Raw genomic sequence first — 25,898 nt, 5'->3', positions numbered from 1 at the left:
AAAATTTTTTTTTGTTGTTTGATTTTTTTGAGAAAAAATTAAAATGCAGTTTTATTGCCACTGCTTTAAATATTACGTATACAAAGTTTAATCAAAATCGTTACAGCTGTTTTCGAGAAATTTGCAATATCGCATTTTTTTGTATGGGAGGTATAAGTTCTAAACGAGATATAAAAAAATAAAAAAAAACTAACTTTTAGAATTCCATAAAAATCATCTGTACCAAATTTGAAGAAAATCCGTCCACCCGTTTAGGGTGTGGAAATGTGTACAGATGGACGCACAGACGGACGGACGGAATTGCGAGACGCACTTTTTCGGAATTCTGCATCATCGTAATGTTGGTTTTGATTAAAACCTCAAATTTTTTTTCGACACGAAACCAATACTTGCCCTATAGAGCAAGTAAAAAGTATTCAAGAACATCAAGTAAGATCTGAATTGGGAAAGACCGCCCATGGGCGGAATTTAAAGCTCTAGTAGGTAAAAAAAAAGAATGTTACTATTAAAGTAGTCAAAAAAGGTAAGGACAGGCGCAAAGTAGTACTAAAGTGGGGATTCTAAGGAAAAGGACGTCGCAAAATGTGTTTGAACCTTTTGCCGCAGCTGTATTTTTATACGAATTACAAAGATGGGAGGTATAAATGCACCAAAGTGTACCAAATGGTACCATGATGGTTGTGCTGGAGTGGGAACTAATGAAGATAAACTATTTGTTTAAGCCCCGTCACATTTTCGTAAATCTTAGAGATTTAGAGCTCCGATAGTCGAGCCTCCCTTTGCCAAGTTCTGAAACGGCTCTTTTTGTTTGTTTAAGTTAGTATCTTTGCTGACTTTGAGGGTTTGGGGTAAGATTTTAGGATTTTTGTATTTATCGACCGGCTATTGAGTCAAACCACACTGTACAATCAGAGAAAAACGTTGGTAGTCCTAAAAGTTTTATACTTTGTCCCAAGGGTTAAAAAATTCCCGACAACATATTTTTAATTTAAGAATGCAAAGTGTTATAACAAAATATTTACATTCTCATTTTAATAATAAAATGTTGAACCAACAACATATTTCTTTTAAAACCAAAAGTATCAACAGTAAAATTGTTGTAGTAACAAAATATTTTTGAAGCAAGCATTGAAGTCTTAATTTTATTAAAGAATGCATTGTTGAGCAAACAACAACTTTTTTCTCTGAGTGTATAATAAAACGTTGGGAAGTCTCAACATTAATATTATGCATGCAGAAAAAAAATGTATGTTAGTAAAGTGTGTTAAAAAAAATTGGCAAAACACTGATGCAATGCAGTGTTGCCAGAATATTTTAGAGGCAAGGAGCCGATTTTGAAAAATCTTGGAGCCAAAAATTACCGCTTTCAAAAATGGCCCAAAAAAACGTAAGTCAATTTTTTTTGTGGTATTAGATTTATGATTTTTTTTTTTAATTTTCAGATTACTTTTGTTTATCAGACTTCAAGTATAATTATTTGTTTTTCATTTTCTTGATATATTCTGTTTTTTAAGGTGTTAAATTGAATTTCTAATACATAAAAATGAAAAATGTATTCAAATTGGTTGTCTCTGTTCACATCTTTGGTGGATTTTTGTTGTAAAATCTTTTGATTTCAAAGGAACCTCAAATCGCCATGTTCAAAATTAAAAGAGCCAAATTACGATAAATCGTAAATAAAAATTTTAACAAGCGAGTCAAATGGGTGTTAAATTGAATTTCTAATACATAAAAATGAAAAATGTATTCAAATTGGTTGTCTCTGTTCACATCTTTGGTGGATTTTTGTTGTAAAATCTTTTGATTTCAAAGGAACCTCAAATCGCCATGTTCAAAATTAAAAGAGCCAAATTACGATAAATCGTAAATAAAAATTTTAAGAAGCGAGTCAAATGTTCAAGGAGCCTGTTTGGCGATAAATAGCCGGCAACGGTGGAATTTGAACTAACAAAAATAACAAATGATGATTTTTTTTGGAAATTGAGGACCTTTTAAATGCAAAACATATATTTCTGACCAATAGAAACATGTAAAATAAATCAGTTGGCATCATTAGGTCGTTTTAAGTGAAAATTGTACATAGTGAGTTTTGGTTGTCAATTGAAGAAATGCTCCAAAAATTATATTAAATTTCAAAGTGAAAAAAAGTTTTTTTTTTAAGCATGACTTAACATTTTTCTATTTATGTAAAATGTTTGGTTTATAAGATCTCTGAAAAAATAGTATTTTGAATATGAAAGGAGCAGATGGTAGTATGAATTTGACGAGAGCAGTAAAATGTTCACTCTTAAATGAAAAATACGAAAAAGAGGAATATGTTTTATAATTTTACACTTCAAAACCTATTTTCTATATTTTTTAATTGGATTCCGAAAACTGTTGAATAACAATTGAGAAAGCCAAAAACAAAATAAAATTGAGCAATAAATTAAGCTGAGAAGCTATTTCCGTAATGAGAAGATTAAAGACTTGGCTGATGACAACAACTTCCGATCCGAAGCTAGTCTAAATAAATAAGCTAGCATTCATAAATATTCACATTAGAGAAATCAATAAAGATCCTGTGAAAATTGAATGGATTTGATTTTTCCAAAAAAACAATAAATAAACATTTTATTTAACAAAGCTCATAATTATTTTTTCTTCGCTATATTATTAAAAAAAAAAAACAAAATAAAATTTTGCTCACAAAAAGTATAATTTTATGGATTATGCAAGTTTAAGTTTCTTAGTGGACACAAAAATGTTGGATTCACTTATTTTTATAACTTAGGTTAGGTTAGGTTAATGTGGCAAAGACCCGACACACTTATGGCCAGTTTCATAAAGCCCCTTTAAATTTTTATCAGGCTTTTACACTTTAAAATGACGTTTGTCCCATACAAAAAATAGGGATAGATTTTTAACGTCCGTTTTATTAACTTAAAAAATTAAAATGGCAACAAAAAATGACTCAATAATTTTACAGATGAGCCCCCTCCTATTTTTTTTTTTTTTCCGGATACACCACTGCCAAGAATCAACCCTTAAATTTTCCTTGACTAACTTTACAGGACTGGTATATATGAATTTTGTCAACTTTTTTTAAGTCAATTTTTGTATTAATTTTGAATCAATGCAATATTCAACTTTAAATATTCCTTATTCATATTTCGATACTTTTGTTCAGATCATGGTCATTGGCTCGAAAAAAGTTGAATGTAAAAGACAACAAAAAAACTGTAATTTTCAAGTTCTACCGGCTATAAAATCAATATGAAGACCAAATATATTTTTTTTTCTTATAAACTATTGTAACTATTATCTGTTCATAAATAAAAAAATCCCTTTTTCATACAAAACAATGCAACTTTAATTTTTTACCAAACTTAAAACATAAAGAAACACTTGTACAAACATCAATTAAATATATATTCATAAAATTAAAAATATATATTGCTAATTAAAAAAAAAACAAAAACATTTTTTTTTGTTTCTTTTACCTAATTACTAACAAATTCGAGAATATTCAATTGTTGTCCAAAAAACTCGTGTCTGTCGCATGTTTTTTTGTTTTATTATAAAGAAGCCAAGTTAAACAATTAGATAAGTTTTAGGGAAAATAAGATAAATGTTATTTGTTTACAGTCACTGTTTGGCTTCTTTTTTTTTTATCTACCTACTATTTGATTAATTAAGAGTATTTTTAGATACCTTACGTACCTACATTTTTTTTTAAAAACCTTGTAGATACTTGTATCTACTTTTACCTATTTTGCTATGAGAAATTATGAGTTTGTGTGATTTTTTTTTGCTACAATGTTTTATTTAATATAATTTTTGGTAGATAAAATCTTTTGTAAAAAAAATGTTTTATATTTTAGATAGGTTTCTCATATCAATGCATTTGATGTATGGTCTCAAGGATATTAGATTTAAATAAAAAAAAAACGTACTTCCTGTCTATAGAATAAAACCTAGATAAATGCACTTATCGAAATGTATACAATTAAATTACAATAAAAATACCATAGAAACAACCCCTATTTTAAAAATCTCGATTATGTAACATTTTTTTTTTAAATTTCTCACGTTAAGCCACTCAACAATTCTACCAAGAGACCTCCTCGTCTCAAGGTGCTTATTTTTCGCAGCAAACAAATAGCAAGCAAAATTGTATGTTTGGTTATGAATTTAAAATTAAAATATAAGTTGACTGTAGACATGCAAATGTCTGTCTGTTGTGTGTATGTAAGATGGTACATTATTAAGGAAAAAGAAACTCAAGCTTACATGCGAGATTCGATTTGGTTATTTTCGATTTTGATTTGATTCGATTCTTTTCGTTTCGTGTAGTTTAAGAATTTCGTTCTAGTCAAATTCCTGCCTCTCAACAATATTATTTAGTTATTTTATTTTAGTAAACTGAACATAAAAAAAAAACTTTAAGCAGGGAAAAAAATTTATGAAAAAGGTTTAACAAAAACAAAAAAGCGAGAGCTACTCACTCAAAAATTCCGGTTTTGAATGTTGTTTTTGTTTTATGTTGAAACGCCCTGGTACATAACTTGTATCTCTCCACTATTGGGCTTACTTATGTTATTTTTGATTTGTTTTTTTTTTTTTTTATCTTAATTTAAATCACAAGATCAAGGCACATTCGAAGAATCGAAATAAAAAAAATTAAAATAAAAAAGAAAAATGTTTATATAAAAAAAAAAAAAGAGTGTTCCTTGTTTAATTATTTTGCCAAGATTCCGCACTTTTTTTTGTAAATCAATGAAATGTTAGTATTTTTTTTTGGAATACTTGTTTTGGATATGCATGGGATTAGAGAAAATTAGGCAAAAAAAAAAAAGGGGGGACCGTGTCCGTACCCAAACGAATTTACTTTTACACTGAATGAATTCTGTGACAGGTGTCTTCTTTAGTTTTGTTGGAGGAACACGATTCTCCAAAAAAAAAAAAATGTGATATAGGTGTGGATCACCGTTTGCTTTTTAACCCCATCACAATTCCAGTAACAAAAAGCAAAAAAAAAAAAAAAAAACAGAAAAAAAAATCACGATCATTGGTTGGTAGTGAAGTTGTGCGGCGGCGGTCTTAGTTTGTAGAGGAAATATAATAGCCAGCTATAGTGAGCAAGCTGGAGTCAAAATCCATAGCTAGACTTATTGCGAGTTTTCCAGAGAACTTAGCGGTGCATATCTGAGACTAGTGGCTGAATTTTTTTTTTTTAATTTTATTTTATCTTGTTTTTTTATTTTTTTTTGTTTTACTCTCTTTTGAGTTGTAGTCAGTTAGAGTGTAATTTAATATCGTTTTAACAGGGTTACCGTTAAGAAATTTTCAAATAAATTTAAAATTAAAATTGATTTGGTTTGCACTGGTCGGGACTCTATGATTCTTATTTATTACCTGCGATATAGGTACTATAGGTACGGTGATCATATTCTTAGGAGCAAAACTCGGGACAGATAAAAAATTCGTTGGATCGTTTCGAAATTATTGGTTTTTCAAAAAAATAAAAAAAATAATGAGTTCTTATAATTTTTCCTAATTTTGTAGGTATTCGAAGATTTATTAAACGATTATGAGAACATTTTCTTTGAAATCGTTTAAGTCGTTAACGAAGAAGTCAGAAATCAATAAAAAAAAAGTCATTAAAAAACATTTTTTAAAATTTTAATTTTATTTTTAAACAATTTTGAAATTTTGTAGTATTGAATTCCATTTTTAAGGTTCCTTCCTCTTTCATAATGTTGTTTAATATTCGAAAAAAAAAAAATACTTCTTCTGGCGTAGCTTTTCAACCTGACAAACTCAAGCTGGATCTAAATAATTGACGTACATTTTTTTTAAACTAATGCTTTTATTCGAAAAATTTGAAAAAACTTTGGTTTTCCAACCACTGGCACTGTTTTTACAAAATATGGGACACTAATACGTCCCGGGTTTCTTAAATAAAAACCCGGGACAAGCTTAAGAAATACGGGACAGTCCCGGGTGAACCGGGACGGATGGTCACCGTAACTATAGGGCAAGTTTAGAAATCGGAAAAAAAAAATTTGGGGAGCGAGTCAAAATTCTGACTTCAAAATTCTGACTAACAAAATCCAGCTTTTTTCAAGAAAATTCTGTTTTTCAAAATTCTGCTTTTCAAAATTCTGCCAGCATTTTTTTCAACAAAACAGAGTCTGCTAATTATGCTTTTTTTTCAGAGCATATGCGTTTACTAAACCAAAATACACCTCATTAATGTTTTTTTTTCAGGTTTCACAAATAATAACTGCTTAGAGTACTGACTTTCTTATAACTCACATCTATACAAGTATACCGATGTTGTGTGATATATTCCTTTTCTTATTTATGGCCAATTTCATAAAGCCCTTTTAAATATTTATCAGGTTTTTACGTCCTAAAATGACATTTGTTCCATACAAAAAATGTCATTTAAAAGCCTTTTAAATGTTTATGAAATCGGCCATTAATATTTTGAATATCAATTTTTATTTGACTAATTAAATAATGTTCAATTATTATTTTTCGAAGGCATTTATCATTAAAAACAGAATTTCGACAAAAGAATTTTGACCCCAACCCAAAAAATCGAACTCGAGATAACAATCAGACATGATGGATGATGGAAAATGCCAAAAAAGTGGATCCGGCAATTCTTTCATCTGTCTGTCTGTCTGTCCGTCTGTATTTACCTACAGCTACAGCCTAAACTAACTAAACTATTGTCTTCAAACTTAGTATCAGTTTTGGATGATTCCCTAGAGGAGAAATTAATTTTTTTTAGGACCAAAACTAACGGTACCTGCCATATAACGGAAATAGAAAAGTAAATTCTTTTCAAAAACGGCTCTAACGATTTTGATTAAAATTTTGATAATATTTTTTGAACCGATACTAACGGTACCTGCGATAGAACCATTTTTTTTTTTTTTTTTTTTTTCAAAATATATCTTACAAGACTTACCCGATTTCAACGAATTTTTTTTTTACAAAAGCGTTCAAGTAAACGTAATATTGAAATTTTAGAAAACTTTTAAAAACACACTTTTCGAATTTTTTTTGAAAAATCAATTTTTCTAAAACGGGTTTGTGAAATGTTTCGAAACTTCGTTTTTTTAGTGTAAATTAATTTTTTCTTCAAAATGGAATTCCAACTTTTTTTTTTTGAAAAAATGTAAGAAAATTTGTATATATAAAAACTTTTTTTTTTTCAAATGCACAACTGGGTCGCACATACTACCTCTTATTGTAAAAGTAGCTCTTATCTTAAAGCTTTCTATGGAAAAATAAAATGCACGACTGGGTCGCACGAACTTGCCCTTAGGATTAAAGTTGTAAAAATGTTATATAAAAATTTAAAAAATGTATGATTTTTCAGAAAAAAATAATAAAATTCAAAATTTTTTTAAATATCCAAAAAAAAATTTGTTTAACATTTTATTTCTGATTTATATTAAAATTATATTTTTGTATAAACAATTTCCTTAAATTGAATAAGTAGTTTGGCAGAAAATCAGATTAAAAAAAAAATAATAATGATTTTCGAAAAAAAAAATGTTTCCATTGAAAGATAGACCTCTCCTAAAAACTTTTATTTTAATTTTTTAAACAAAATCGTTAGAGCCGTTTTCGTTATTTCTGGTTAAAAAAAAATAATCTCTAGAAAATGCTACATAACAAGTTTGTTGTAAATCGGTTAATCCATTTAGGCTGTAGCTCCTTATACAGACAGACAAAGGGACTTACGGGACCCACTTATTGCATTCTCTATTCTTTGTACGAAAACATAACTTGTTATTTATAGTAAGTAAAAATTAGGAAAAATTATAATTTAATTAAATAAAAGAATTTCACAAGTAATGTAAAAAATATATAAAATCTGCTTTTTAATTTAATGAAACTCCGTTTTAAAGGATTTTGATCACAAAACAAAGCATGCTATCTGATTTTTATGCATGTAAAAAAATTATTAGAAAAAAATAGAGCCGTCTTAAAAAAATTATTTTTTACAAAGGTATACAAATTTTCTAACATTTTTCAAAAACAAAAGTTTGTACCTATGCCATTTTGAAGAAATAATAAATAAACACTTAAAAACGAAATTTCGAAATATTTCACCGATCAGTTTTCAAAAAATTGATTTTTCAAAAAAAAAAAAAATTATATTTTTTAAAAAATCCAAAAATATGATTTTTGAAAATTTTATAAAATTTTAATATTACGGTTTTTTAAACGCTTTTGTATAAACATTTTCGTTGAAATCGGTTTAGTAGTGTACGAGGTATTCAGAAACCAAAAAATCGTTCTATGGAAGGTACCTTTCAAACGTTTCAAAAAATATTTTCTTATATGTGTAAAAAGTTGGGTCTTATTTGTAAAATTACACAAAAAATATAAATCAAAATCGTTGAAGCGGTTTTTGAAAAAAAATAACTTTTTATTTCCGTTATATGGCAGGTACCGTTAGTTTTGTTCCTAAAAAAATCAATTTCTCCTCTAGGGAATCACCCAAAACTGCATACTACCAAGTTTGAAAATAGCTTTGCTAGTTTAGGCTCTAGCTCGAGGTACAAATGTACATACAGACAGACATACAAAATTTCCGGCCCTTTTCCCGAACTCATTTCCCCGGGAGTTTTCATTCAGAATAGTGCTAAAAAAAGGCATATTAAAAAAATTTCCTTCTATCCATCGAGTGAGGCACCAAAAGAAAAGTAATTTTATAGACCATTGCCAATCCGGTTTTCATAAGCAAAAAAGGAATAATAAATTGCCTACAAAAAAAATTGGTGAAAAGGGGTGGGCAAAAAAGTGGGGTGGGTGTCAAAAATCGTGCTTTTTTACGATTTCTGTCAAAAGTAGATTTATAACCAAAAACTGAGTCTAAAAACATGGCATTTTAAAAAATTTTCTACAAATCTATTTGCGTTTGTTAATAAGTTTTACTTTTGGTATGTTTTTCATTATGCTCCTGATCGGTTTTGTTCAGCCTACATGAAACACACCCTTATTTGGTTTAATAATTTTCCAATAAAATATTCCATCGGCGTACATAGGGCTATTTATACCAAAAAGCTGATCAAAAGTCTAAAATAAAAAATGAAGCATATTAACCACGCTACTTTTTTATCGTGCGATTTTTTTAAAGGTGTTTTTTTTTTATAAGCTTGATTTCCTGTATTTTGGTTTTGCCCTTAAATATATTAAGGTATTAACTTTATTTAAGCATATTTTTTTCAAGTAAGCAAGTTTTTTTTTTAATTTTGTTGATTTAGGTAGTAGTACGTAGTACGAACATAAGTATCATAGGTCCCGTCGTCGTACTAAAAATATTTGCTACGCAATTCAGAATTTTGGAAAAATGGTATCACTAATAAATAGCAAGTTTGACAGATTTTTCTACGAAAGAGTTTTTCTGATCAGGGCTACATTCAAAGATAGATATCACAGTAAAATCTTTGGAATAGAATGAATAACACCAAAATAATAACGCTCGATGACTATCGTTTAAAAAATAATTGAAAAATAAAACCTTAAAAAGTGCAAAAATTGTTATTTAAAGGCTACTCTCATTGGAATAAAGGAAAACGACACAAGATTTTCCAGAAAAAAATCAAAGTGATATCGAGTGATAAAAGTCCTCTTTAAGATCTATTCGTAGCTGAAAACCAAAAGTTTCTTTGGACGTCTGGTCGCTGAATTATTTACAATCAAAATATTATTTTGAATAACAACACAAAATTTGTAACATTTAAAACTCTGTTTTATTTTGAAGTTATTACTTACCACATAATATTCTCATAATGTATGTTTTCATTTTTTTTTTTCATCATTTGTTTTCACATATATTTTTTGTTTAATTTTTTTTTTTTGTTAACTACATTTATATTTTAAGACTTTAAATTACATTTTACTATATCAAATAAAAAAATATATTCGTAATCTTAAATTAAATCTTCATGTTAAATATGAGTTAAACTTTTTTTTTTATTAATTATTTTTTCATCTTAAAACAAAGGGATATTCTTAAAAACGAAAAGTTAATTTTAATAGCAAATTCTATAACCTAGTTGTGTATATGTATGTATTTTGTTTGTTTTTTTTTTTATTATTTTGTAAAAAAAAATATATATATAAAAACAAATACTAAGTTTATAATCTAATAATGAGAAGAATACCTATATTTTAAATTAATTAAAACTAAAAATATTTTAACAAATAGGTTTTTTAAGGTTTTGCTTAAAATGTTTGCTTAAACACACTTATTACAATTATTTATTTTTTGTATTCACAATTATTGGATTAAAATTTATGTAAAACGATTAGTTTAGTGGATTTGCATTACAATTAGATTAATCATCCCATGATTCCTCAACATCATCGGCGGCATTAGCACTTTGATTGACGCCGGTAGTATTTGTATTGATTTCGAGCGTTGGGACATGAGGATCAGCACCTCCTAAAGAATTAGATTTTCCCATGCCACCAACTCTATTACCTCCACCACCGCGTCGATTTTTATCAAACATTCTTCTATTTTGACTATTCTGGTTTCGATTGTTTCCATTGTTCATCATCATGCCTCCACCACCTTGACGGTTCTGATTTCTATTATTACCACGATTCATTTGTTGATTACCAAAATTTCCCCCATTTGGAACAAAATTATTTGAATATGGATTATTGGGACCACAATAATTGGGGTCCATTAATCCACCACCTCCACTACCATTATTATCACCGGGATTTCCTGCAAATGGATTGAACCCAACTCCACCAGTGCCACCCCCACCCCCACCCACACCGCCATTACCAGGTGGTATTCCCATACCCATTCTTGGGTTTCGGCCGTAGGGAGGCATCATATTTCCTGGCCCACCATACATACCTTGTCCTCCAGGACCACCTCCTCCTGGACCCATTGGTCCCATCATATTATTCATATTAGGAGGAGGGCCACGCAGAAATTCCATTTGATTTTGCATTGCCATTCTTTGCTGCACATTTAAATTTGAATCATTCATCATCATCATTTGATTTGCAGCACTTCCATAATCCATGCCGGGTCCCATACCCATACCACCACCACCCATCATCATATTATCATTATCATTCTCAACATGTGCTACTTGTCCATTATCGTCAATATAAATTCCCAGACATGTAAGAATCTCCTGAAGACTTTGATTATTGACAATAAATTGTATGTCAAAGACTTTGTTTGCCGACGGATCTTGATGGTATCTCTTTAATTCGGTTGAAACCAATGCCAATTGTTGATTCACCATTATCTTGGCTTTTGAGTTCAAATTCTTGTACCAATCGGATTTTTGAAGTAACAACCGTATTTCGATATTTTGCTGTGGATTTCCAGCTGGTAGTTGAGGAACTTGTGCTTGATAAGAAACATTGGTTGCTGTAGCTGCTGATGCTGCTGCAGCGGCTGCACGTCGTGGATCGATTCGAGGACCGCGTGTTGCTGTTGGGACGGGAGCCGATATTCTTTCTCTTTCCTTTTCCCTTTCGCTTCGTGTCGGCGATGACGAAGATTCGACGCTAGATGGTGATGCAATAGTTGGACGACTGGGCCGTCCTAATCCTGCTAATGCCTTTGAATTTGACAACTCTGGCAAACCGAGTATACGTCGTAGTCTTGGATCGGCTGTATCTTCTGATTGAAAACTCTGTCGCAAATCACTATATTTTGGATCTGGAACATCAAGTTCATACACCTGAAATTGATAAACATACATGAATATAAAATTGAATTTTAGCTATTTGTAAAATGTTGTTTAACTCACTTTATATGTTATTGGCATAAGTGTGGACATTGAGCCATCAATCTCTTTAGCAATTTGTATATTCTTAACTGGTTGAAATGGTAGCCTTAAATCTATATCACCTGGTGAATATAAAATTTTATTATTAATAAAATAAAAAACAATTTAACTGTGCTTTAACTCTTACTATTCGAACTATCAAGAAATCCCGACAGTCTCATATCCTTATCAGCCTTTGTATTTCTTCTGCTATAATCTTGATCTTCTTGCAAACATTTTGGTGTCCAATCGTACATGCTTGGGCGTTCATAGAGCGGTTGAAAACGTTCTGCCTTATTAGTATGATGATGTGATTGTGGTGTTGGAGAACGAGATCGTGGTGATCGTGAACGTGACCGTGAATCTGAACGATCACGATCACTATCATCATCACTTCGAACTGTTGACTTATATGCATATGATGATTTCCTTCCTTTATTTATATCAGCTGATGTCGATGATGTTCTAGACGAGGTCATTAATCTTGGATCGCGATACTCATCTTTAGGTTCTGGTGGATGATGATGAGGATGATGATGATGTTGCTGCCTTGGATCACGATATTCATCGCGTGTTGTTTCTCTATGCTTTGCATCTCGATAATCGTCACGTGAATCTGTATCGCGCCAATCTCGGCTTTTAGATTTCATTTTTTTACCATAGAAATTATCCAAATCATCATTATCATTATCATGATCATCCTTCTTATCATGATAATGCATTGAATTTGGTTTTAAATCGGATGGATTATTGATTTTATCGGATGAATTTTCCTTCGATTTAACAAGATCCGACATATTCACTGTGTAAACATTACTTGGATCTTTAAGGATGTTTTGTAGTTTTTCAGATATGTGAATTGTAGGAGGAAGACGTGTATCATTTGCATCTGTGGCAACACCATATCCATATGATCCTTTCGATTCATTATCTGAACCGTTTTTAATCTAAATATAAAACAAAGATTAGTAGTTAGTTAGAAATGTTCAGCAAAATTACTAGAAGCTTCATGGCTCACCTCATGATCGTGTGTTTGTGAACTATCATCCAATCCCTCTAAATCTTGATCGTCTATTACAAGTTGTTCTTCATCTTTTTCATCGTCCACTAATAGAAAAAGATTTATTTTTATTTGATTTTTATCGAATAAAATCATAGAAAAGAATAGTAAAACTTACACATATCATTTTTATCATAACCCAAATTTGAATCTCTCAAATATTGAGAATAATCTATGCCACTGATATTACTTGTTCCTAAATGTGTATCTGAAGAAGAATTTGTTCCCGATTGAGTAGAAGGAAGTGGTGGAGGAGATAGTCTAGATTTGGATTGTGGTGGATCCGGTGAGGACAATCCAATATCGGTCATTGATTTATCTGAAGTTACTGTTGACGTTGTTATTGTTGTGGTTGTTAATGGCAAACAACTAGGGAGAAAACGCATATCAACATCTTGACTTGGTGGTCTACGATTTTTTTTTTTTTTTTTTTTTTTCAAGAAGTTTGAAAACATTCACACGCATGAAAAAAATAAGAGAAAAAGAAAAAATGATAAATAAATAAATAAGAAAAAAAAAATAGAAAATGAATATAAGGACAAATAATTTTACAAAACACAAACTGATTATGGTGTGTTGTTGGATTTTACTTTTACGTGTTTAATAAAAAAATAAAAAAAATATATAAATACTTATTAGTACTTACAGTGCACCTGATGCTGGTGTATTTGTATTATTTGGCCCAACATCTCCATGCATTCCCACCCCACCAACACCAAGCCTAGCCATGTTTCTGGCATTAAGCTGGATTTCACTTATTTCATTTATAGTTAGCCCAATGTTATTTAGCTGACTCAAAGTTAGCTGATTAATTTGTTCTAAATTGACGACACCGAATTTTGAAAGTTTTTCAATGCGGTCAGGTGATAGGATTCCTGTAAGATTTTTCAAATCTAAATAACTAGGTGCACTGGATGACGGTGGCTCAAGATTTGTCTGTTTAAGAATAGCAGCAGCAGTGGAAGCAACTGAATTAGCTGAAACTGAAGCTGAATCACACCAACGTGATTTTCGCTGTTTTTCTGTCTTATTTAGATTCAATGCAGCTCCTAGTGAGGCAGCAATTGAAGTTGTTGCTTGGGGATCACCACTTGGTCCTTTGATAACCATATCAAGCAGTGATGGAATGACTTCAGATTGTTGCTGCTGTTGTTGTGGTTGCTGCTGCTGGCTCTGTTGGCGTTGATTTTGTTGTTGTTGTTGTTGTTTTTGTTCTTGTTGTTGCTGTTGTGTGTGATCATTGTTTCTCATTCCTGCTTGTGACTGTACAACCGATTGTGTAGTTGCGGTTGGTGGTGTCATAGTATTTTCAACACCATGTTCTTGGCAAATTTTATCATGTGTTGCCATCATTAGATTGAGTGCATTTTCACGACTTATTCTGCGAAATGTTCCAAGAATCTCTTTGGGAGCGGTCTCAAGATGTTTGAGAAGAACATTTCGCAATTGATCAGATAGCGGCTTGCCATGTGAAAATTTACATGCTGCCCTGTATACACACTCCATACCAAGGTAGTAATATTTGCAAGGAAAATCCGAATGCATGTACGAACATTTATCTTTCTTGGCACAACATTCCATTAAATAGAACTTACACAGTTCTAGCTTGCGTGGTTGTTGCGGATGGCGATCCTGATATTTATCTTCCTATAAGAAAATACACAGTTAATATGTACAAAAGAAAATCTATTTTTGGATACTTACTCCACCAGATTCATCATAGTTTCGTCGACTTCTCTTCTCTGAACGGCGCTCATCATCTCTTCGGTTACGTTCTTTGCGTTTTGATGATCGCGAGCTTGACGACCCGCCTGCATTGGAATCCTTTTTTCGCGACGAAGAGTATCGTTGGTAGTTGGGAGCTGAATCATAACTATCGTATGACGTATACGAATCATCAGAATCATAGAGATCCTTTTTGGATGCACTTGGATCCATCGGTGGAAGAATTGGTAATAATCCGGCTGGTGGGGGACTACCGCCACGAACGCAAAGCATTTCATCGTCATCAAGGAGTTCGTCTTCAATAGCTGCTGCAGCCGCAGCCGCCAAAGCTGCTGCCTTGGTAGTATCAGGTGATGAACCTCGATGTTTCTGTTAATTTGTGATGGAAACAAATTGAAAATTTTCATTTTATTAAAAAGTATTATTACAAACCTTCTTATCTTTATCCTTTTCTCGATCATCACGGAGCTTCCTTCGTTTTCTCCTTCGACTACTTTTCGATAATGCTGATTCTTTGTCACCTTTTTTGTCGCTTTCCTCACGGGATTCTAAGATTTTTGGCATTGGTGGATTTATACCATCTTTCTTTAAAGCTGCTGCTATGGCGCTTTCAATTGTACCAGCAAAGTCATCTACTATAAATAAATAATATTTTTTTTCTCTTTATTATTCTGGACTAGCCAACAATTTTCAACGTTTTAAAATTTTCCAGAAAGATTTATATCTAGTTTTATAGAATCTCGAAAAACGCTCAAAATCATATTGGTTTTTTTTTTCTAGCTGCTCTAGTTTTTGAAATATTTAATTTTTCATATGAAGCTTTCCTTATTTTTAGCGTTTATTCAAATTTTAGGGTCAGTATAAACCTAAAAATCACATGCATTTATTTCTAGGAGCACTAGAGTAATATCGTACTAATTTTAAAGTTATGCTTATTTTAACTATTTGTTAACATTCTCGAACCTAATGCATTTGGGTTCACTTAGCCCAAAAATCATAATGGTTGCTTTCTAGGAGCTCTATTATTTTAGATATTTTCATTTTCCACATTTTGGGAGTAATTTCATACTATTTTTTTTTAGATTTTGTTATTACAAGCGTTTTTAAAGTTTTGCTAGACAAATTTATTTGTAATTTAATGTAGGTATTTCGGTTCATTAAGAACTAATTTAAAAACTAGAGCTGCTAGAAAAAAACTAATATTGTTTTCGGAATCAGCCCCTAAAAATTAGTAAGAATTGATAGGTAAACAACGGTCTGGAAAATTTGTGTGTGTTGGGCAATGTAATTTATATAAATATTATTTACCATCGACAATTTCATGTTTGCTTGGTTTGGTTTTAGATTTTTTGTCATTTATCATGTCCATCATCATCATATTTTTAGCAGGCAACGCTTGTGGCTGCACTTTATTTGTAACAATTGGTATTGGAGCTGCGGGTGGGGTGGCTCCAATAATTTTTGAATCCATAACAACAATTGGTTCATCATTGTCATCGTCGTCATCAATTTCACCATCTTCCAAATCATCATCGACATCATCTTGTGCTGCAGATTTTGGTGCAATTGCATTTTCAGACTTAATTACTTCTACCTCGTCTTCAGTTATTATAATACTGTTATTTTTTTCTTCTGATTCCTCTGTAACTGCTATTTCTATTGCTGCTTCTGCAGCTGGTGGTGCTGCTGCTTGATCTTCGGACATTGTTATTATTTGTTTTGTTTTTTTCTTGTCTTTAGAATTTATAATTTCTTGTATTTATGGATGGTATATATTTCTTTGATTTCTTTTTTTCTTCTTCTTCTTTTGATTTTAAAATGTATTGAGTCGCATTATATGTTCGGTTTCTGTAATTATTAAAAAAAATCTTGGTCAATTCGGTTATAATATTTAATTATCTATTTATTTTAAATTTAAATTCAAATATGTTTTGGCGGCTTAAAACAACTACACACACCTACACTCTTCTTAATCATAAATTCCATTGATATCTTAGATTTGCCAAGAAACTCGAAAAAATAATCGCAGAATTCATTGGTAATTGCAATTGATAGGAAATAGCTATTTTAGGGAATCGTGACAAATCTACGACAACAATGGAAGTGTTTTAGACTGTTTTTGATCATAGTGGCAACACCTTTTAAATGGTTAGTCTTGAATAATTTATTAGGAACAAATGAGATACATAGAGCAGTTATGTTAAAAGGTTCCTGATTACAAAGTTTCTGGTTTTTGATTGATTAGTTGAACTTTTATGCAATTTTATTGGGAAGTTGCAAGAAAAAATATGCACTTAAAAATTTCGCTTAGTTTCAAGTGAAGTCATTTTTTAGGAAAACACGTCGGTTTATGTATTTTTTTTTAATAAGAGCGCACTAAAGGGATTAATCTACCCTTAAAATGGTGAACACAGTACGAGCATTAGGAAAAAAGGGAGGGGTTTGAAAGGAGATGCCGATGAACATTAGTTTTAAAGTTCTTACTTTTGAAATGCGATGGAAAAACAAGGGGGGTAATGCGTTCCACATTCGTGTAGTGCGGCTGAAGAAAAAATCTCTGTATTTAACGGTACGTCCGAAATTGGACTCTAGGGTACACTGATGAGCATTCTTTTCATTGTGTATTATTTTGCAAATTAATTTTTCATTTCTAACAAATTGAGGTTCTCAAAAGAAATGTTACTTGTAATGAGAGACATTCTCACAAGAATTATTGAAACTTCTTTCTAATTCGTTTTCTTATCGCTTTAAAAGGCCTTTAGGCAATTTTATTTGAAAATTATTAGCCAAGTAAAATCTCTCTATTCTCTTCAAAAAATGATTTGTCTTAAAACTTAGTTTTTAATAGCTTACAAAACGTGTTTAATAACATTATTTAAGAAATTCACATTCACCTCAATTCTGAATAAAAATTCTCGGCAAAATGTGTTCGCGGGGGACAATGTTATGTTTTTGTTCCCTGTTTTGTTAATTATGACGAAAAACAAGCTTTTTGATTGCGAATCTATTCTGAACAAATTTCTTTGGGAGTTTTCATTCAAGCTCTAAAATTGAATAAGATTTAGTGTAGTTTTTTTTCCCAGAAAAAAAAGTAAAATTGTATCCTCCCACAGATTTCTTAAATTCATTGGCACTTAGAGGATAAAATAGGAGTTAGTTAAATAAATAAATAAATTTGTGGCACGCCATCGCCAACTCATGAATGAGCAAGGCCTAGAGAATAGGGACTAACAACTTTCAAATATTCTTGTGTGCGCGTTATTAATTTGCAAAAATGAAAGGGACCTACAATTTACCGCCGAGCCCCTGAACCCCTGAAAAAAAACCTGCAAAACCAATGGAAAAAGTCTCTGAATTATAAATAAAATTTTTTCTTTGTGGGATAGTCAATAGTTTCAGTAAGGCCATGATAGTGAAACACAAGTTCAATTAAAAACGCAAGTATTAGTAGTTCTTACAGGATAAAGATTCTCTATGCTACCCTCAAATGTCACCGGGGGACATCTACAGCAAATTCCTACTATCCACCATTGATTTAATCAAGAAGATTTATATTTGAGAAAGTGATTTCCAATAACAAAGTGTTATTTGCTCTGAATTTATTCTTTTTCAACTTTTAATTAAAAAAAAAACCTTGAGTTAAACAATGGCTTGAAGCGAAAGTGGAGCGCTAGCTTCAAATCGGAGCTCATTATTGTTGTATTTTGTGGAAATGTTTTTTAGACAAATTTGTTGAATCACTTGTCAATTTTAATGAGACAGCACACTGATCGTGAATGGATCAATCAGCCTCAAAGTCTATGTGTATGCATCTTTTGCATCTTCTTCCCAATTATTTAAATGGGGGGCTATCGTGAATCGAAGCAGTAAAGTGGGAAAGATGTGATCCCATTCGAGATAATGACTGTCGTCGATAATATTTCAAATATGGTAACGAAAATTACACTGCTCGGCAACGAAAATAGAGCTTGAACCAAACCATAAAGGATTTTTGTGTGCTGTTTCCGAATCTATTTTTTTTTTTCGAAATATTTGAATATTAACAGGTCAAAAACGCGATTTTTTTGTACTTTTGGCTTTGAATATTAACAGGTCAAAAACGCGATTTTTTTGTACTTTTGGCTTTGAATTTTATCACCGTAAAATATTTTTTTTTGCAAAACTTTTTATACAATCCCCAAAAGCCATATTTTATCGTCTCAAATATGTTAATATTTTTTTTTAATTATTTTTTTACTAAAAGATATTTGATATAGAAATGTATGGTATCTCAAAATCTTGGTGGTTAAGGTAACTTATGGTTTTTTGAAGCAGATTTGAAGTAAATTACAGTTTTCCAATCTTGATTTGGATAATAAATCACGGAAAATTATATATTTTACATCAAACGTCAAAAAACATTTCATACAAAATTAATTTTTGGGACTTTATATTGAAAATAGTGATGAGCAGAGCTCAAAAATTAGACGTGATGGAATAAATCTGTTAACAGTTTTCAGAATTCAGCACACTCAAGTTAATTAAAATCACCTTACAGAGTTCTTGCTCCCGACTTTTTTTGTTTTTTGCCGACCAGTGTTAGCATTGGTATCGGAATCATATTTTTATTTTTTCTTCGGAAGTTTTGGGGTCATTTCATAGAATTTTTTGTTCTTTGGAAATATATTTCGAGTGATATTAACAATTTTTTGGGGAAGAGAGAACAATATTCATCTGGAGTTTCACGAAAAGAAATTATAGCTCTATTTCAAAGTTGATTCAAAACTCATAAACTCATGTGTGACCAGATGGTCTTCTTCGAACATGAATAACATGAAATGCAATTTTCTAGCGTGAAATATTTTTCATGTTGTAATGTCATATATACAAGAGTGACAGCTTGCCATAATTTTCGCCATTTTATTTTTCATTCTATAAATCGCACCCTCAGTGCAAAAGAGCGAGAACTCAAAAAACTTCTTTTTGAGAAAACGCTTCTGCAAAATACTGACTCTAAACTTTCTCCTATAACTTTCAATGCGACAGCAATTTCCACAATGTCAAAGAGCTCTATTACATCAACCATTATGTTTATTTTGTATTTTTAATAAATTTATTTTTTAAATTTGTTTAAATAATATAAATAATAAGAAAAGAAAAATCTTTTTTCAACTATCGCTCTTTTGCAGGGAAACATTCAGAAAGAAAATGAGAACTATTTTGGTTTATCGCTCTTTAGCACTAAGAAAAATGAAATATTTTTGTTTTTTGTATTTGTTTTGCATTGGAACCAAGAATTTTTTGAAGTGGATTTTTTTTGGAATGGATCTGTCTTGCATAGGTTTTTTTTTTTTTCAAAATGAGAAAATCAGTGTGATTTATGCGACTATTTTGGATAATCTCTTTCTTTCATTGAAATTAATGAAGAGAAAAGGTGATCATTTTGTGTAAGCTCTATTTTGCACTGGAAATTACAAAAGAGTTTGATTTTTAATATAGCAGGAATTGCAAAAAAAACAGTCATAATCTTTTGAATTTTTCGTTCATGTAAACAACAAGCCCTTCAAAAGAAAGATAATTTAAAAAGCAACATTTCCTCATCATTATCTGAAAAATGTCAATTTTTGACTTATCGCTCTTTTGCACTCAGGGTGCGAAATGTACTACCGTCTTTTTTAAAAAAATAGAAAGCCGCCATAAATGAATTAACTTAGTCAGTTTTTCTCACAAGAGTATTTAAAAGTTGTCGTATTTACTGACAAGTTTTCATTCTTGTTAATGACCTCAATCAATGTTCTGAAACTTGGCTGCTCTCCTGGGAATGTTTTTGGGTTTATTATTCTCTTATTTTAGCGATATTTTGAAGTGTATACATATAATGGCTTAGGGATACTTCTCCTTCTATGGAGTTGGGTCAATATATCGCAACAACTCTGTTATTAACCAGCATACGTTGACTTCGAAATACAGTAAAACCCGCTTAAGAGAAACTGCAAAATGTCACACTTCTTCTTTCACTTAAGCCGATTTTGAACTTAAATGAACCCCGTTTAACTGAAAAAAAAATGTGTATAAGATAAACGGGTTTTTCTCTTAAGCGGATTTCTCTTAAGTGGGTTTTACTGTTTGGGCGAATACAAAAAAAGTTTCTAAAGCAAAACCTACAAATAACAAGAGTTATGGACCGTTGTTGAGCAGAATTGGTGATTTATCACACCTCAAATATATATCAAGGTCTTTTCGACTCTATAAAAGGTCGTTGCAAACATGTTATTAAAAATAAAGGTCATAAGAGCTAATACTAGACTTTTTCAAATAGAATACCGTTAAATTAAACTATCCTTTAACTATCCTTTTAAATTCCATTCATACTAAAAATTTAATTCAAATGAAACTTAAGGAGTTTTACTTAAAAATAATTTCAAATGAAATTTATGGTGTTTTCGTTTAGTAAAAAAAAATCAATTTATTTTTTGATCCAAATTTGTCAAAAAAACTTAATTGTAGTTAACAGATTAAAAATTGTTTTTTTTTTTTAGACAGATTTAGATCAAAAAATAAATTGATTTTTTTTACCAAACGAAAACACCATTAAAATAATTTTTCATGTAGGTATTGCTATTTTTTTGCTCGCCACTGTACAGTGTACATACAACTACCCATCAACTTGCATAAACAAACCAATACACATACAAATGATGCAATCGAATTGTTAAATAAGGGGAAAACAAGAAGAGTGTTAAATACAAAAAAAAAAAACTTATATTGTTTTTCTCTTTAAATTGCAATAACAAATCTGAGGGGGTGAAGAGGGGTAACAATTAGAATGTATAAATATGTATAGACCGAAAATAGAAGCTAAAACCACTTTCACAAAAACAATTAAATCATGTGTCACAAAATTGCGTGTACATTTTTCATATACATAAACACTTTTCTCTCTTTTTCAAGTTTCTCTCTAACACAAACAAACCAAAAAAAAATACTAATGACGATTAATTAAAAAAAAAAAAAAGATCCTATTAAAAAAAAAAATCACTGCACAATAATTAAGAAAAAAAAATCTGAAAAAATAAATTGATTGACAAAAAAAAAATAAACAAGGGCCAAAATTTCTTGATTGAGACATGACATCGAGCTGAAAAAAGAATTAAAAAAAAAAAAAAATACAAGACATCGAGAAAGACTGGAAAATAATTTATGTAGCATAGGATTTGGGATTTTTATGTTAAAAAAAAAAAAAATTAAGAAACAATTTGTTTATAAATTTAGTTTCAATAGTTTTTTGTGTAGCAAACCTTTTTCATTTTTTCTAGATTATCGCACTTTCTAACTTTAAAACATAAAATATGATCTCCCATCATATCAATATCAACGGATTTCATTTTCTGTTTCTGCTGCATCATTGAATTTCACGGCATAACATTTACATATACATATATATATTTTATACATAATATATTTCCCGAAAAGAACATGTACTCGCATATATACGTATATACTAGGTATTGTCTATATTTTTCGCAGATCTGTTATTTTGTTTTTTAGAAAATTGCAAAAATAAAAAAAATTGTTATTGATATATGATTTAATTTCTACAAATTGGCCTGATTGATTGGGAAAAAGTGGATTTATTAATCATAGAAGAATTTGGGAGCTTCGGTTTATTTCTTTTTTTTTTTCAAACAAAAAATTAAGATGTCCGTTCATTTAGTGTCGTCGCACGATATAAATAATTAGCGTAAGCATTCTCAATTTTCGAGAAAAAAAAATTGAGTGTAAAAGAAACACACTAACACAAACAAAATTACATATAGAGTAGGTAGGTAAGTCTCTCATTTTATCTCATTCGCACTTGTGCGCGCGATTCCCAAGAAATCGTTGTATATACAAAAAATATCTGCAAAACCCAACATTTTTTTCTCTCTCTGTATAGGTATACAGATTTTTTCCCCTCTCTCTGTGAATCACGACATATTTATCGATTTTGTATTATTTTTTTTTATCTCAATCTTTTGTAAAATAAATTTCTGTGATTCAATATTTGAAAAAAAAATGTAGGAAATTGCACGATATTGATGTTGTAATAGAAAAAAAAAAAGTATTAACTAAGCATTAGCTCTATCAATGTGCCATAAAAATATGGCAGTTCAAATTCTCCATGTATTAAGAATTCCCCTTTTTCACACCATCAGCCGTTATATTTTTTTTTTACAAATTCCTATAAAAATATTTACTTTTAACTTTTCCTATTTTTTTTGTTCTTATAACATATACATATGGATTCATGGACGTTTTTTTGTTGCAATAAACTCATATGTATATTGGACCTTTCTTTGTATATATATATATACTTCAGTTAAAAGTATATGTATGTGTCCATTTAAATAAAAGGTATTATATTATATTTTTTTTTTTAACAGGCGAAAAATAATCAATTTGAGATTTTTTTTGTTTTTGCTTTTTACTTCATATATGCTTTTGTGTTATGAATTGTTCAAAGATTTCTACTTGAATGAGAAGATGACGAAATAAGAGGGCCGTTGTCACCTCGACTAAAAATTTATTTGAAATTATTTTGAGGACGTGGCGTATTAGAAGAAAACACGAATATGGAATGCATGTGTGTGTGTTGAACAAGAGTTTGAAACTGAAAACTGAACGAAAAAGAGAAGTAGTAGAAGGAGGGAAGAATGCAGAAGTTTGTGGTAGCAGACGTTGTGACGTCAAACAATGTTCGTTCAAAATTAATTATGATGCTGCCAGGGTGAAAAAAGTTCTTTTATTTTATTAGGTTTATATGAACGATTTAAAAATCGAAATTTTATAATCGGAATTAAGGTAGTAGAATTATAATTGTTTTTTTTTTTTCGAGTGAATAATATGAACAAAAAATTAAATACTTTGATTTTTATTTAAAGTTAACTTAAATCCAAACTAAATCCAGAGTGAATAATATGGCCGTTAAATCTGAATATCATAAATCCAGGGATTTAATTTTTGTTCATATTAGCCGTTTTTTATTATCACTTGATCCATATAGATCATTAATTAAAACGTATTACAACAACTACATGAGATCCCGACTATTAATTTTGCTTTTGTAAAGCTTTATACATGCTTCTTTTGCTTCTATAAAGCTTTATAGAAGCAAAATTGTTAGTTGGGATCTTGAAAGATCACAATTCGTGATCCTGATGTAAAGCAAGATCTCATGAATTATGTGATTATTCAATAAATTTTGTAAAATTTGCATTTATCTTTATTTTACCTTGACAAAATACTTGACAAAACAATTGAACACTGTGAAAATGAATTTTATATCTGGGTTTATTGAGTTAAACAGACCTCCCCAAAGAGCAGTTTAACCCTCTGTAGGCACACCTCTTTTTTGTGACGTGATATAGGCACACGGGTGCGAATTTGGTTTATACTTTTTCATGTCGCTAGAACTTTTTTCGGTCTCAATGTTTTATAGAGAATCGTATATGAAATTGATGTAGATTTTCGAATTCGAATATTGTATTCACAATTCCGAAAAAAAAAAATATTTTCACCCTTATAAAGAGACTTTTTAGTGACCACTTTTTTGAAAAATCGTAATTTTTTTTTATTTTTGTCCTGCCAAATTTGCACCCTAATTTTGCTATGTTCCATATTGGAGGTAGTAGTAGTCTACAAAAAGTAGATGTTTTGCTGAATCTAGTACTATATCATCTACTCATGCTCTTTTTCCCGAGTACATACGTATTGATTTCGTCGAAAGTGTGTTCCAATGAAAATTCTATTCCTCATACAAATTTTTTCTAGGAACAAATTTTGTCTTGAATATTTTTCCAAGCATTACGCAGTTCACGCGTAAAATTTTAATATTTGGAGCCGCTGTAAAGAAAAAAATCTCCACTTCATTTTGCGTGGACAAATAAAATATTCGAAGCATTATTCTGCTGGCAAAATTGTGACAAGCAATAAAAATAAAGCAAAATTTAAAAAATAATATTCAAACAAAATTAAGTGGGAGAAATAAAATACTTGGAAAGTGAAGACGAAATAAATAAAACTCAGTATCAAATACAAAATTCAATTTAATTTGAAAGAAGAAAAAAATAGAATTTACTTGATTTCTCCAACTTCAAAATTTTGCGCGGGATAAAAAAATGTTTTAAAATTGTAGAGATAAAATTTGTTTTTTTTCCCGATCTACGTACTAGGCTTATGGCTAAAACAGATGTGCGGCACATCTGCACGCATCGCTGCATTCAGCGCTGCACCCAAAATACATGTGCATAACTTTTTAAGTTATTGATGCCAATTCCTGTCAAAAAAAAAATTCATAACCTTGAAAAATATTTTTTATTTTATTTTTTTAAGGAAACGATTATATGGGGTAAATATGGATTATATGCTGTTAAAATGGAAGAAATAATTGAATTTATAAAACAAAACAAGATGGTTATGTTTTGTTTTATAAATTCAATTAGTTCTTGCATTTTAACAAAATCAAAACAAACGTTATTTGAATTTTTGAATGATAGATTGTGTCAATTGCCAATATAAGTAGTGCCAAATAGCAAGTATTTTGAATTTTTGTTGTTTCTTGCTTGCTGCGGCTGCAATGAAACTTGGCATAGAATTTAGAAATAGAGAAATAATGCAGCTCTGAGGTGCGTTCTTTTTCTAAAGGCTTAACTACATACACCACTTTTTGAAAAAGTACAAAAGTGAAAATATTTTTTTTCTGGCTAGCGCAATTTTTTTGTGAAAAAGAGTATACAACCCAAGTAACAATTTAGCTTTCATAAGGGTCAATGCAAGCTATTTTTTGACTTGTTTAAGAAGAAGGACAAGTCTTATGCAAATCATTTTGGCGCACATTACCGAATTTCCCCAAGACCTTCCTCCACAGGCAATCCACAAGCTAATAGCTTGTGACGAACAGCGTAAAACGACCTTATACAGGCCTTTTTACAAAACAATGAAACATTTTAGGGAAACTATAGCTTCGCTAAGGAAACTATCATTTGCATTGGATGTTAGGTATAATAAGGCCTTATGGAGGTTGTTATAAGATGTTGAATTTATGAATAAAAAAAAAATACTTTATTGATTTTTTTTTCTTTTAATTTTTTCTATTTTGTTTTTTCTTCTTTTTTGGCCATGTCAATGCTTTTCCTGTCGTTCTGAAATGGGAAGAATTTTATTTTAATTGAAAAAGAACACATTTTTTTTATTTCACAAATGGCCCCGCCCAGGAATCGATCCCACGTACCTCTGCATACCAAGCCAGCACCTTGCCAGTAGACCATACTCGAATA

The 25,898-nt window shown here is 30.4% G+C and overlaps 2 protein-coding genes across 4 annotated transcripts in view; both read right to left on the bottom strand.

Moving 5' to 3' along the window:
- Nucleotides 1–4,556, bottom strand: part of LOC129920549 (Na(+)/H(+) exchange regulatory cofactor NHE-RF1) — a 28,869-nt gene extending 24,313 nt beyond the window's left edge. The window contains exon 1 of the mRNA XM_056001869.1: nucleotides 4,488–4,556. The gene's annotated coding sequence lies outside the window, so the exon portion shown is untranslated. The remainder of the gene's footprint in view (nucleotides 1–4,487) is intronic.
- Nucleotides 4,557–9,863: 5,307 nt separating this feature from the next.
- Nucleotides 9,864–23,220, bottom strand: LOC129920518 (protein suppressor of sable). 3 transcript variants are annotated; one of them, XM_056001810.1, is made up of 11 exons: nucleotides 22,821–23,220; nucleotides 21,882–22,112; nucleotides 15,913–16,452; nucleotides 15,037–15,239; nucleotides 14,584–14,973; nucleotides 13,526–14,526; nucleotides 12,998–13,248; nucleotides 12,838–12,926; nucleotides 11,968–12,766; nucleotides 11,802–11,902; nucleotides 9,864–11,732 (listed from the first exon to the last, which is right to left on the bottom strand). In XM_056001810.1, exons 3-11 carry the CDS (start codon nucleotides 16,307–16,309, stop codon nucleotides 10,353–10,355), a joined length of 4,611 nt encoding a protein of 1,536 aa, XP_055857785.1. In that variant the 5' UTR covers nucleotides 16,310–16,452; nucleotides 21,882–22,112; nucleotides 22,821–23,220; the 3' UTR covers nucleotides 9,864–10,352. The 3 variants fall into 3 exon arrangements, with proteins under 3 accessions (XP_055857785.1, XP_055857783.1, XP_055857784.1); XM_056001808.1 differs by having other exon boundaries at nucleotides 9,866–11,732; nucleotides 12,998–13,287; XM_056001809.1 differs by having other exon boundaries at nucleotides 9,866–11,732; nucleotides 12,998–13,287; nucleotides 23,052–23,220.
- Nucleotides 23,221–25,898: the final 2,678 nt, after the last annotated feature.

Source organism: Episyrphus balteatus, chromosome X (genome assembly GCF_945859705.1).
Source record: "Episyrphus balteatus chromosome X, idEpiBalt1.1, whole genome shotgun sequence".
In the NCBI taxonomy this organism is placed as follows: Eukaryota; Metazoa; Arthropoda; class Insecta; order Diptera; family Syrphidae; genus Episyrphus; species Episyrphus balteatus.
This window is presented reverse-complemented; position numbering and strand designations above follow the sequence as displayed.